The sequence below is a fragment of the Galeopterus variegatus genome, unplaced genomic scaffold (assembly GCF_000696425.1).
Source record: "Galeopterus variegatus unplaced genomic scaffold, G_variegatus-3.0.2 Scaffold5822, whole genome shotgun sequence".
Lineage (NCBI taxonomy): Eukaryota > Metazoa > Chordata > Mammalia > Dermoptera > Cynocephalidae > Galeopterus > Galeopterus variegatus.
Window position 1 is genome coordinate 54,370 of NW_007731933.1, and position 13,287 is coordinate 67,656.

At 39.6% G+C, this 13,287-nt stretch overlaps 2 protein-coding genes across 2 annotated transcripts; one reads left to right on the plus strand and one right to left on the minus strand.

Annotated features, from left to right (window-relative positions):
- Positions 1-1,847: 1,847 nt before the first annotated feature.
- NDUFA1 (NADH dehydrogenase (ubiquinone) 1 alpha subcomplex, 1, 7.5kDa) lies at positions 1,848-5,274 on the minus strand. The gene is made up of 3 exons (XM_008590049.1): positions 5,039-5,274; positions 3,952-4,041; positions 1,848-2,005 (listed from the first exon to the last, which is right to left on the minus strand). The coding sequence occupies exons 1-3, from the start codon at positions 5,138-5,140 to the stop codon at positions 1,985-1,987; spliced, it is 213 nt and encodes a 70-aa protein (XP_008588271.1). The 5' UTR covers positions 5,141-5,274; the 3' UTR covers positions 1,848-1,984.
- Positions 5,229-6,521, plus strand: RNF113A (ring finger protein 113A). The gene has a single exon (XM_008590048.1). It carries the CDS (start codon positions 5,428-5,430, stop codon positions 6,463-6,465), a length of 1,038 nt encoding a protein of 345 aa, XP_008588270.1. The 5' UTR covers positions 5,229-5,427; the 3' UTR covers positions 6,466-6,521.
- The last annotated feature ends 6,766 nt before the right edge of the window (positions 6,522-13,287 follow it).

Below are 13,287 nucleotides of genomic sequence, written 5' to 3' on the forward strand. Positions count from 1 at the left end.
AAAAACGACAAAAAAAAAAAAAAAAAAAAAAAAGAACACTTCTTGTGTGTTCCTTAATGGAGAATGGAGACCCTCCTACTGTTTTCAGGGTTTCTCAACCTTGGCACTATTGACACTTTGGGCTACTGGAAACTTTTGCCCCATGCCTTGTCAGATGTTTAGAAGCATCCTGGCTTCGACCCACTGGATGTCAGCAATACCTCTCCTTCCAAACTCCCCACATTGTGACAAGGAAAAATGTTTCCAGACATTCTGAAAGTGCCCGGGCAGTGGGGGGTGGCAGTCGGAGGGTGGGGGGGCGCAAACCCACCAGGCTGAAAACCACTGCTTTAAATTCACCCTACGCAGAGCAGCCAGACAGATGTATACAAGTCACCACATCACTCTCCTGCTTCCTGCCCACCAGGCATAGGCTCCCAATTGCCCTTAGGAGAAATGCCAACACCCTGAAGGAGACATACAAGGCCCTTCACGTTCTGAGCCCTGCCAGCCTCTATGGTCCCTCTCTCTACTCCCTGCCTTGCACTCTTTGCTCTAGTTCTTCAGAACTGCTTGGCTCATGTCCCCACCCTCATGCTATTCCCTCTGCTTGGAATGTCCTCCCCCCAGCTGTCTTGTAAACACTGCCCAACCTTTGAGACTTGGCTTAGTGTAGACGTCGCCTGGAAACTTACCCTAAGCCTTTCCTTTCCCCACAACCCAAGGCTGGGTCGAGTCCCACCTCTATTCTCCCACCATACCTTCTACAAACTTCTCACAGCACTCTCATGTAGTTGTCTGTCAATCCCACTGTGAGCTCCTGAAGGACAGGGCTGTGCCATACTCAGATCTGAGGCACAGTAGTAATGTTGTCAATAAGTCTTCTATACCCACAACTCTCTATCTGTACTACCTGCCCTCTTTCTTCCTTTCCACGGATAGTTCTCATAGCAATTAAATGAGGCCTGTGAAGCACTAAATAATGGCTAGAGGTTGTATTAAGTTTGTAATCATGATGATGGCTTTCTTGAACAGGAAAAGGTCACTGCCTCCCTATCACAGGGTGGCACAATCTAGACTATTACTCTTTTTTTTCTTGTTTTTTTCTTTTATTAAAAAACTATTACTCTTAAGTGTGAATGCTACTTCCTTCCTTCTGTAAGCCCTACCCTGTAAAATAAGGTCAATGGAAATCACACAGTGCAGGTGTGTTTAAGGTCATCATCTGATCAGATGTTAAGCTGGATAAAAGATCAAAATGAAAAACAATTTAGCATTCTCACCTGACGGTCCTGATGTCATCTGTGGTATTGCTGTATACACATGGAGTATCACCATCTTTACAGTAGTTACACCTTTTCAGATCTTCACATTTAGCTACCTTTAATGTTGAACATGCAGCTCTTTATTTCAAGTGGTCAGTACATTCTCATTTTAACAAACCAAATGATTGCTTTGCTGCTCCATACTAAAACAAAAATCAATGCTTTAAGCATAAACTATATGTTAGATACCATACAGAATGCATAAAAGTTGAACGTGCAATCTGTTTTAAAAGTGTCTTAACTGAATGAATTTTAAACACTGCAGGATCCACCCAGAAAAAGAACTAAGAAAAAAATATATTTTTTCTGTATTCTCCTACCAATCTCTGAAGAAACAATGTTTTTTAATATATTAATATCTACTGCAATGGTAGCAACTACCGTTTATTAAGTATTAGGGGCTAGGCACAGAGATAGGTTCTTGGTGTACATTATGTCCATAATTTTACAAGTCTCTGTTGCCTTCTAGTGTTTTTTAAATGATAAGGCTATACTGGGTAGACTGCTTGATCTTATGTAATATATTGAAAAAAAAGAAATGCCTTTGATTTTTCTTTTCCATTTTATTTTTATTAAGCACTACATAACACACTGCATGCTACATAATAAACTGAGTAATCTTCTAGCAGGAGTAGATGACCATAACTGAGTTATTTTTCATCAATCATGAAAATGGTTTCTTAATCGATGTTCTCCAAACCCTGAAAAACAGTTTAAAAAGGAGAATGTGAGAATTCTGTTCCCATTAAAGATGTACCATGTACTTTTATTTCCAGTGTCACTAAATGACATTCTCTGTTTTTAAAGAAAGCACTTTCACATCCCACATTTCCCTTCCTGTGACAATACACTGGACTGAATATTATAATCACTAAAGAATAACCTATAATTTCTAATTTTTATTTTCTGACAGCAGCAAACATATCGCTTTATATGAAAAGACCTTTTCTCCACCCCAATCAGAACTAAAGCCAAGCAGCTATTTACCACCTGGATCCTTATACAAAGCACCCTCAGTGAGTCAGAGGACAATAAGGTAAAATCTGTTTTATAAAATAACAGCCAACATGAGATGGATACTATTATCCTCATCCCATGTTTTTTGTTTTTTTGTTTGTTTTTTAAACAGATGAGGAAATGAAAGCTAAAAGTAATCTCCTGAAGTTGGTAAGGAAGTAGCAGAGCCAGAATTTAAGTACAGGGACTCCAACTCCAGAACCCTTGCCCAATAAGTACTAAACTATTATTCAAAAGACCCACTGTATCTTACTCAGTTCAAAACCAAACACCTCAGAAGCTATAAATTAAAAGATTAACCACTGATGACATTTCTCCCAAGTATTAAAATAACACAGCCCATGTATTCTGTCTACTATTGAAGGAAGAATCACCTTGAGAGAAGTCAAAATTACATATTCCTAGGAGCTACCCACTTAGAAATGCCAGGAGATTCTGATGGTTATTCTTGGACCATATTTTGAGAAACATGGCTCTGATAAGTAGACATCTATCATGTTCATTAGATTCTATTCTCAGATAGTGCTAAACTGAGAGGCAGATCACCTAGGTTGAGTCCCAATAGTATTACTCTGACCCTCTGTTTTCTCATTTATAAGATGGAAATTATATTTACCTAGGTTTGCTGAAGAATAAATGAGCAAGGAGAAAACATTAAAAAGAAACTAAAACTTTTTAAAAGAATTATGATGAACTACTTCTACAAGATATAAAAACATACTATTAGGTTAAGCCATATGAAAATGCTACTACTTAGCCATTTTTGACTTACAAAAACAGCAATTTCATATGATTCAATCAATTAAAAAATTACAGTAATTCTTTAAGTGAGGTATTGGTGCAGAACTCAGCAGACCAATAGAGTACAGAAGAGCACATCCGTGAAACAGGCCCATGTACACGTGGAAATTTAGTTTCATAGAATGGTATTTCAAATAAAATTGGACTGTTCTATAAATCGATAATTTTGACAACTGGCTACCAGCTGGAAAAAAGTAAAGTTAAATATTCACTTCACATTATACCCCCAAATGACCTGTAGATGAACCAAATAACTAAATGTAAAAAAGGAAAAGAAAAAAAAAAAACTGTAACAGTATTTGGAGAAATCGTAAGAAAAGATTTTTATACTCTTGGGTAGGAAAAGCCTTTGTAAGGGAGACATAAAACCCAGAATCCAGAATGATAAAACATGATAAATTGAACATCAAAATTAAAAACTGTCTGATGAAAAACATCATAAGGTGAAAAAGACAAACAGCAGACTGGGAAAAATATTTGCCATATGTGCGGAATACTTCAAAAAGTTCAGGGTAAAACAGATTTAAAAGACAATATGAAATCCTTCCATGAACTTTTTGAAGACCCCGCGTATAAAATTTACAAAAATTATAATCCAGAATATATAAAGAACTACAAATTAAAAAGACAGACAATAGAACAGGAAAAGGATATAGGCAAACAATCCACAGAATAAGAAATACAAAAGATTATAAAATATGTAAAAGGCTGCTCGACCTCACTAGTAGACAAGAAAATGCAAATTAAATTAGCACTGTAAGACCCTTGGCAGGGCATTACCAGAACCCGCCTCAACTCTCGCAGACGGCTAGCATCAGTACCATCTTACCTTTGACACGTAGTAACGATTAACTCCAGAGATGCGCCTATCTCTTTCCATCAAACTCCACTGATATGGAAAATGGGCAACCCTTTTTTCCTTCAAATAAAAGACAATTATTATTGAACTTTATAAAGATGAGTGACTTAGAACTTTTAACAATACAAGACTAAAATCTCCTAAATAAAACTGGACCACTGAAGTTTAGGATTAAGTTGGTAACTGTGATTTCTTACACTTTCTATTTTAACCAATACCATTAGTTTTTTTCTTTCTTCCTTTTTTTTTTTTTTTTTTTTTTTTTTTTTTTTTTTTTTTTTTTTTTTTTTTTTTTTTTTTTTTTTTTTTTTTTTTTTTTTTTTTTTTTTTTTTTTTTTTTTTTTTTTTTTTTTTTTTTTTTTTTTTTTTTTTTTTTTTTTTTTTTTAAGAAACGTCTAGTTGTTGCCTTTTGGGACCCTAAGAAACAAAGGTAGATCACATGTGAAGAACAATCACAAACCAAAAGGCAAATAAATGTATACTTTTGACTGTACTCTAGAGTCCTTCAGGACTGGAAAGAGGAGAAAATGAAAACTCTGATGTGAAAAACAGGATCTTGCAATAAATTCCTAAAGACTTGAAAGAGAAAGCGGGGAATAAAAGAGTCAAGGGAAAACCTAATCAAGGGTGGGGAAGAAGTAAAGACCGAGAAGCTACAGAGATGTGGATGTGAGAAATTAAAAACCAAGATCAAGCAAGAAAGGAGATCAGAGGTCGGAAAGACTGTGGGCAAGAATGCCGCCTCTCTCCTTTTCTAAGAGTTTGGACCGACCTCTTCTAATCTGTCTTTCCAGCCGCGGAATCGCTACTCTGCCCTATGTCCCACTCTTCACCCAGAAACTAGCTCTTTCTCGCTACAGCAGGATGTGGTTTCCGTCGGGCTTCATTCCGCAAGCCTCCGCTTTTAGGCAACACAAAGAAAGGGGAGAGCAGACCTTGGTATTCCCCACCTCGGAGAAAGAGGCTCTGCATCCTAACGGCCTCCCTACCCCCACCTCTGCCCTTTTCGGAACGCCAGTCCGTGGAACCAACCCCTGGGCCGGGGAAGCCGCTTTACCTTGCCCCCGTTAGTGAACCTGTGGATGTACGCAGTGGTCACTCCTGGGATGAGCAAGCACACGCCCATGGCGGCGAGTCCAGGGAGAATCTCGAACCACATCTCGGCACGATTACCTAGGCCAAAGCCCTACTTCTAGGCCCCTGAAAGGTGACCGACTCAGGCACCCTTCCCTGTAAGCTCCGCGGCAATCCGCCAGCGGGGCGGCACCACCTCCGTCTCCGGGGAAAGCGACGGAGTCCGCCAGGGCTCAAGAGTGGCGCTCTCGCTCTCGCAATGCTCTTTCATCATCCGCTTTTGCTGACGCTCGCGGCCGAGAAAAAAAGTGACGTGAAGAGGCCCCGCGCGAGCCAGCACACCGCACCCGTTTTGGAGCTTGGGACTTTAAAATGGCAGAGCAACTTTCCCCAGGAAAGACAGCAGACCAGGTGTGCACCTTCCTCTTCAAAAAGCCTGGGCGGAAAGGAGCTGCAGGCCGCAGAAAGCGCCCGGTCTGCGACCCAGAGCCCGGAGAAAGCAGCAGCAGTAGTGACGAAGGCAGCACTGTGGTTCGACCGGAGAAGAAGCGGGCGACCCACAATCCAATGATACAGAAGACCCGTGGCAGCGGTAAACAAAAGGCGGCTTACGGTGACTTAAGCAGCGAGGAGGAGGAAGTGGGGAAGAACGAGCCCGAGAGTATCGGCGTGGTCTACAAGTCCACCCGCTCCGCAAAACCCGTAGGGCCGGAGGACATGGGGGCGACAGCTGTCTACGAACTAGACACAGAGAAGGAGCGTGACGCACAAGCCATCTTTGAGCGCAGCCAGAAGATCCAGGAGGAGCTGAGGGGCAAGGAGGATGACAAGATCTATCGGGGAATCAATAATTATCAGAAATACATGAAACCCAAGGATACGTCTATGGGCAATGCCTCTTCCGGGATGGTGAGAAAGGGCCCCATCCGAGCGCCCGAGCATCTACGTGCCACCGTGCGCTGGGATTACCAGCCCGACATCTGTAAGGACTACAAGGAGACTGGCTTCTGCGGCTTCGGAGACAGCTGCAAATTCCTCCATGACCGTTCAGATTACAAGCATGGGTGGCAGATTGAACGTGAGCTTGATGAGGGTCGCTATGGTGTCTATGAGGACGAAAACTATGAAGTGGGAAGCGATGATGAGGAAATACCATTCAAGTGTTTCATCTGTCGCCAGACCTTCCAAAACCCAGTTGTCACCAAGTGCAGGCATTATTTCTGTGAGAGCTGCGCCCTGCAGCATTTCCGCACCACCCCGCGCTGCTATGTCTGTGACCAGCAGACCAACGGCGTCTTCAATCCAGCGAAAGAATTGATTGCTAAACTGGAGAAGCATCGAGCTGCAGCAGAGGGTGGTGCTTCCGATTCCCCAGAAGACCCCGATGAGGGTCCGATTCCCATTACTTAGGTTTCCCATAATTTTCAATGTCAAAATAAATATTTTGGTTTTTTGGGGAAATCTTACTTCGTGTCCTTCTTTTTTAGGGAAAGTGACAGAGAAGGCGGGTGGTGAAGTAGGGTCCTGGATTAAAAATTTTAAGGTAGGTATAATCTGGATTTTTAGCCCTGGGATAAATACTTCATCTGTGTGTCTTTTCAAAACCCTTTGGCATAAATTAGTAGGGGTGAGAAATTCGAGAAAAGAGCTAGAATTTGCTTGAAATAACCAAAGCTGTAATTAAAGCAAGTATTGAACCTATTTATTAGGTCATATTTCTGTGTCACTTAATAGTTTACGAAGTACTTTCATGCATTATCTCCCTTGGGAGCCTGTACTACTTCAAAATACACGAGGGGGAAGGGGGGAGGGGGACTGAGTTGGGAACTGGTAGCCGGCACCATAGGGTGGGTGTATATGAAATGGCCCTTGCTTTCTTTGAAGCAACTAAAGGTAACGCCCCCTTCCGTGGATGATGGAAATGGTCTATGCTGTGCTATCCAATGTGATAGACAGTAAGTAGCCTTATGTGGCTGTTGAGTGCTTGAAATGTGGCTAGTGGCCACTATATTAGACATGGCAGTTCTAGACTGAAGTTGTGAACGTGCAGAGGGCATAAACCTAATGTTTTATAATCCACTGTCTGAAACTTATTCGTGTTCTTACAGACTGTAATAATACATCATGCTCTACTAAAGTTAGTTGATGCACCTGTCTTTCCAACTAGCTTGTGAACTCCTCAGTGACTAGCCTAGTGCTTGGCATATAATAAGCACTTAATAAATAATCCCAGAGAGGTTTAAAAAGGGAGATTGGCTTCAGCTAAGAACTCAAAGCCATCATGGCCGAAGGAAAATGACAAGGTAGACAGGGCCAAAGAGCAGACACCTTGTAAGTAATGTTAAGGACTTTGGACTTATCCAAAAGGCAAAGGGATGCCATCAAAGGGTTTAAGAAGGAAAATGAGATGACCAGATTTGAATTTTAAAAAGATAATTCTTTTTTTTTCAATTGAAACACTGATTATACATATTTGTGAAGTACAGAGTTGAATTTCAATACATGTGTATAAAGGAGTGATGATCAAATCAGGGGAATTAGCACATTCATCATTACAAAACTTAATCATGTCTTTGTAACGAGGACATTCAATCGCCTATCTTCTAGCCATTTGATAACATGCAGTAAACTAATGTTAATTATAGATGCCTAGCTCAACTGTACATAAATAGAACTTATTTTTCCTATCTAGCTGTAATTTTGTGTCCATTAACCAACCTCTCACTATCCTCCCTCTCCCCTCCCCTTTCCCTCCTCTAGTAGCCACAGTTCTACTCTCTCCTAAAAATTCAACTTATTATTGTTGTTTGTTTGTTTATGTTTTGCTCCCACTAATGAGTGAGAACATGTGGTATTTCTCTTTCCATGCCTGGCTTATTTCACTTAACATAATTTTCTCCAAGTTCATCCATGCTGTGCAAATGGCAGAATTTCATTCTTTTAAAAAGATAATTCTGTAGCGTGGGAAATGGATTGAAAGGAACCAGAAATAAGGCAAGAAGATCAGTTAGGAGGGTGATGCACTAGTCCAGGTGAGATGATGGTAGACTGGACTAGATTGGTGGTGTGGGCATTCATTTAATAAATATTTTATGATCACTCACCACATGACAGACATTAATCTAAGCACTGGAGATACAGCCATGACAAAAGCACAAAAGTCCCTGCTCTCATAGAATTTACATGAGACAGTAACAGATTATACATATATACACATACATATATATATGTATATATATATAAAATATCAGATTGTGATAAGTTCTATGAAGAACAATAAAGCAAGGCAAGGGGATAATAGTGCAGGAGTGTGGGGAATGATATTTTTATACAGGGTGGTCAGGAAGGGCCTCTTCTGATAAAGTGACATTTGAGCAGAAACCTAAATGAAGCAGGTGTCTGGGAGAAGAGCATTCTAGACAAAGAACACCAAATGCAAAGGCCCTGAGATAGGAAAGTGCCTGACACGTCCTAGGAGCAAGAAGGAGGAAATGTAATTGCAGTGTACTGAAGGAAGATGAAAGAACTCTAAAATCAAGTAAAAGAAGTAATGGAGGAAGGGAGCAAACTATGTACAGCCTTATAAGCCATTATAGGGACTTGGGCTTTTATTCTCAGTGAGATGAAAAACCTCTGGGAGGTTTTGAGCAAATGACTGACATGATCTGACACAGACTTTATTTAAAAAGGATCCTTCTGGAACTTTTGGGAGGTAGTGGAAATGTTTTAAATCTTAATTGGGGTGTCTGTTACATGAGTGTCTACATTTGTCTGAACTCATTTGAATGTATACTTTATGCATTTCATTGTATGTGGTTATATCTCATTAAGAAATATTTTCAATCCCCATACTGGCCAGCTGCCAAAAATATATATGTATATCTTCAAGTCAGAGAAAAGAAAAAAAACTATGTTTGCTATGGAGAGATCAGTTAAAAGGCTACTGCCATTGTCCAGGTGAGAGAAGATAATGGCTCAAACCAGGTGAGGATGAAAAGGGATTCTGGATATATTTTGAAGGTAAAACTGACAAGGTTTGCTGATGGGTTGGATATGGGGAGTAAGATAAAGAGAAGAGTCAAGGTGACTCCAAGAGTTTTCACCTGAGCAACCAGGTGGAAGGTGGTACCACTTACTGAGACGGAAAATGCACATACAGAAAAGTACACAAAACACAACTTTGTAGTATAACAGATAATTATATAGGAACACCTTCATAACCACCACTCAAGTCAAGAAATAAAAAACTGACAACACTCAAGAAGCCCACCATGGTTCACCTCCAGATCACACCCTCACATCACACCCCCAGGTAGTCTCTATACTGACTTTTATGGTAATCACTTCTTTGCTTTTTTTTCTTTGACCCAGCCTTCTTCTTTAGCTATTTATCTCTCCTTCCCTCTCACCAAATCAAGAACAAGGTATACGTACTGTCTTTCCTTTCTCATCTCCCATTTACTCTTTTCTGCAACAGCTTTATTAAGATATAATTCACATACCATGTAATTCACCATTTTAAAGTGTATACTTCAGTGGTTTTTAGTATATTCACGAGGTTGTGCAACCATCACCACTATCTACCTCCAGAACATTTTCATCACCCCAAAAAGAAACCCATACTATTAGCAGTCATTCTCCATTCACCTTCCTCCCACACCCTCACCCTAAGAAACCACTAATCTCCTTTCTGTCTCTAATATATTTGCCTAATCTGGACATTACATATCAATGTAATCTTACAATATATGGTCTTTTGTGACTGTCTTTTTTGCATGTTTTCAAGGCTCATCCATGTAGTAGCATGTATCAGTACTTCCTTTTTGTAGCTGAATAATACTCCACTGTATGTATATACCACAGTTTGGTTATTATCCATTCATCTGTTGATGGATATTTGCGCATTTTCCATCATTTGGCCCTGAACATGCATGTACCTATATTTGTTTGAGTACCTGTTTTCAATTCTTTTGGATATATCCCTAGGAGTGTATCAGCTGAGTCATATGGTAAGTCTATGATTAGCTTTTTGAAGAACTGGCAAACTATTTTCCACAATGGCCACACCATTTTACATTCCTACCAGCAATGTATGAAGGTTCCAATTTTTTCACATTCCTGTCAACACTTATTTTCCTCTTTTTTTTAATAGCCACCCTAGCAGATGTGAAGTGGTGTCTCATTGTGGTTTGGATTTGTATTTCCCTTCTTTTCATGTGCTTGTTAGCCATTTGTATACCATCTTTGGAGAAACATCTCTACAAGTCCTTTACCCATTTTATAACTGGGTTGTCTCTTGGTTGTGAGTTTTAAGAGTTCTTTATATATTCTGGATCTTAGACCCTTATCAGATAAATGATTTACAAATATTTCCTCCCATTCTATGTGTTTTCTTTTTACTTTCTTATTGGTGTCCTTTGAAGCACAAAAGGTTTTAATTTTGATGAAGTATGATTTATCCATTTTTTTTTGTTACTCTTGCTTCTGATATCATATCTAAGACTACATTGACGAATCCGAGATCATAGAGATTTACTCCTATGCTCCCTTCTAAAACTTTATAGTTTTAGCTCTTACATTTAGGCCTTTGATCCATTTTGTGTTAATTTTTATATATAGCATGAGGTAAGGATTCAGTTTCATTCTTTTGTAGTAGCACTCCAGTGTCCCAGCACCATTCATTGAAAAGACTATTTTTCCCCATTGAATGTTCTTGGCACTCTTGGTCAAAAATCAGTTGACCATAGATGCATGAATTTATCTTTGGACTCTCAACTCTATTCCATTTGTCTATATATTTATCCTTATGCCAGTACCACAAGGTCTTGATTACTGTTGTTTGGTAGTAAGTTTTGAAATCAGAAAGTGTGAGTCCTCCTACTTTGGTTTTTTTTTTTTTTTTTTTTGGTTTTTTTGTGGGGGGGTTTGGTGGCTGGCCAGTTCAGGTATCAAACCCTAGACCTTGATGTTATCAGCACCATGATCTAACCAACTGAACTAACCGGCCAGCCCCTTTGTTTTTTTTCAAAACTGTTTTAGATATTCTGAGTCTCTTGCAATTCCTTGTGAATTGTTGAATCAGCTTCTCAATTTCTATAAATAAATCAGCTGGGATTCTGATAAAGATAGCATTGAATCTGTAGGGAATACTGCCATCTTAACAATATGAAGTAGTCCAATCAATGCTAGTCCAAGTCTGCAGCATGTCCAGGCCACTCTTTTTTTTTTTTTTTTTCCCAAAATTCAAATCAGTAGGCCACTCTTTAAAACAGTTTCCCTAGGGCTGGCCCGTGGCTCACTCAGGAGAGTGCGGTGCTGATAACACCAAGGCCACGGGTTCAGATCCCTATATAGGGATGGCCAGTTCGCTCACTGGCTGGGCACGGTGCTTACAACACCAAGCCAAGGGTTAAGATCCACTTCCCGGTCATCTTTATATAAAAAAATAAAAATAAAAAAATAAAACAGCTTCCCTCCATGGGGTAACTTGGTAATTGGATAGCCCTCAATATTTTAGCTTCACCATCTCAACAGGAAGCTTCCATGTTCACCTCAGCAGGAAAAGAGAAACTGGAGAGTCAGATAGAGGCTATGTGCATGTATTGCTTCTGCTCACATTTCAGTGGTCATATTTAGTCATGTGTAATGCAAGTCATACATAATGCAAGGTTTTGGGGAGTGTAGTCGCTCATATGCCCCAGAAGGAAGGGGAACAACATATTGGTTAGCATTAATAATGTCCACCAGAACGGGATTTTGGTGATCAAAGAGTAAGTGGGAGGAGAGATTGACTTCCTGCATGACAGCATGAGGAGCTCCATAGACCCCACTCCCCAGTGAATGATGAAAAATTATATGACAACAACAACAACCATTTATAGTGTCTGGAAATGGCCTGAAGGGCATACACCAAATGAAGAAGTTTCTGATCAAGAAAATCTACTAAGATTTGCTAAGAAAGGTAAGAACCTGTGGTATTTGAGCCAAGACCACTCCCTCCTTCCCCACTCAGCTCAGTGAGATAGAAGCTCCACTCCAGACTAGTGAAGCCAAGAACATGGGGTGCCCTGTCTACCCAACTCCCAGAAGGGGTAGGATATCTGTATTTCTCAACCTGCCTCCAGCTTTGTTGCTCGCAGATGACTGCCTTTTCACTGTGTCCTATGATGGTTTTTTCTCTGTATACATGTGCCTCTGATGTTTCATTTTGTGTCCAAATTTCCTCTTATAAGGACACCTCAGACTGCTTTAGGGCCCACCCTAGTAAGCCTCATTCTAAATTACCACTTTAAAGGCACTATCTTGAAATACAGTCACTTTCTGAGGTACTAGGGGATTAGAGTTTCAATGTCTGAATTTGGCAGGGTGGGGAGGGACATGATTTGGTATATAATAGGACTCAATAGTAAATTTCGAATTGGCAGAAGAAAGAATTAGTGAACTTGAAGATAGATCCATAGAGATTATGCAATCCAAAGAATAGAGAGAAAAAAGAATGAAGAAAAATTAAGAGAGCCTCAGAGAAATGTGGGACACCATTAGTATACAAACATGTGCATAATTGAAGTACCAGACGGAAAGAAGAGGGAGAAATGAGCAGAGAAAAATGGATAGAAAAACAAGGAAGAAGATCAGTAAGGAAACAGAACAACTGAACAACACTATAAACTAACTAGACCTAAGAGACAGGTATAAAACATTCCACCTAACAACAGCAGAATACATTCTTCTTAAGTGCACACAGAACATTCTCTAGGATAGACCATATGCTACACCATAAAACAAACCCCAATAGTTAGAGTGTGGTGTTATAACACCAAGGTCAAGGGTTCAGATCCCCATGCCAGCCAGCTACCAAAATCCAAACAAAAACAGCAACAACAAGAAACCTTAATAAATTTAGGAGGATTGAAAGAATACAAAGTATCTTTTCTGGCAACAATGGAATGAAATTAGAAATTAATAACAGAAGAAAAAACTGGAAAATTTTCAAATATGTGAAATTAAACACACTCTAAAACAATAGGTCAAAGAAGAAATCAATAGGGAAATTACAAAATAGTTTGAGATAAATGAAAATGAAGATACAACATACCTAAACTTATGAGATGCAGCAAAAGCAGTGCTTAAAGAGAAATTTATAGCTGTCAATGCCTATATTAAAAAAGAAGAAAGATTTCAAATAACCTAATCTTCCACCTTAAAACACTGGAGAAAGATGAGTCAACTAAT

Coding starts and splice junctions, on each gene's coding strand:
- NDUFA1 (XM_008590049.1), bottom strand. CDS start 5,140: ATGTGGTTCGAGATTCTCCCTGGACTCGCCGCCATGGGCGTGTGCTTG. Junction 4,042..5,038: donor GGTTCACTAACGGGGGCAAG/GTAAAGCGGCTT, acceptor TTTTATTTGAAG/GAAAAAAGGGTTGCCCATTT. Junction 2,006..3,951: donor ATCGTTACTACGTGTCAAAG/GTAAGATGGTAC, acceptor ACTGTTTTTCAG/GGTTTGGAGAACATCGATTA.
- RNF113A (XM_008590048.1), top strand. CDS start 5,428: ATGGCAGAGCAACTTTCCCCAGGAAAGACAGCAGACCAGGTGTGCACC.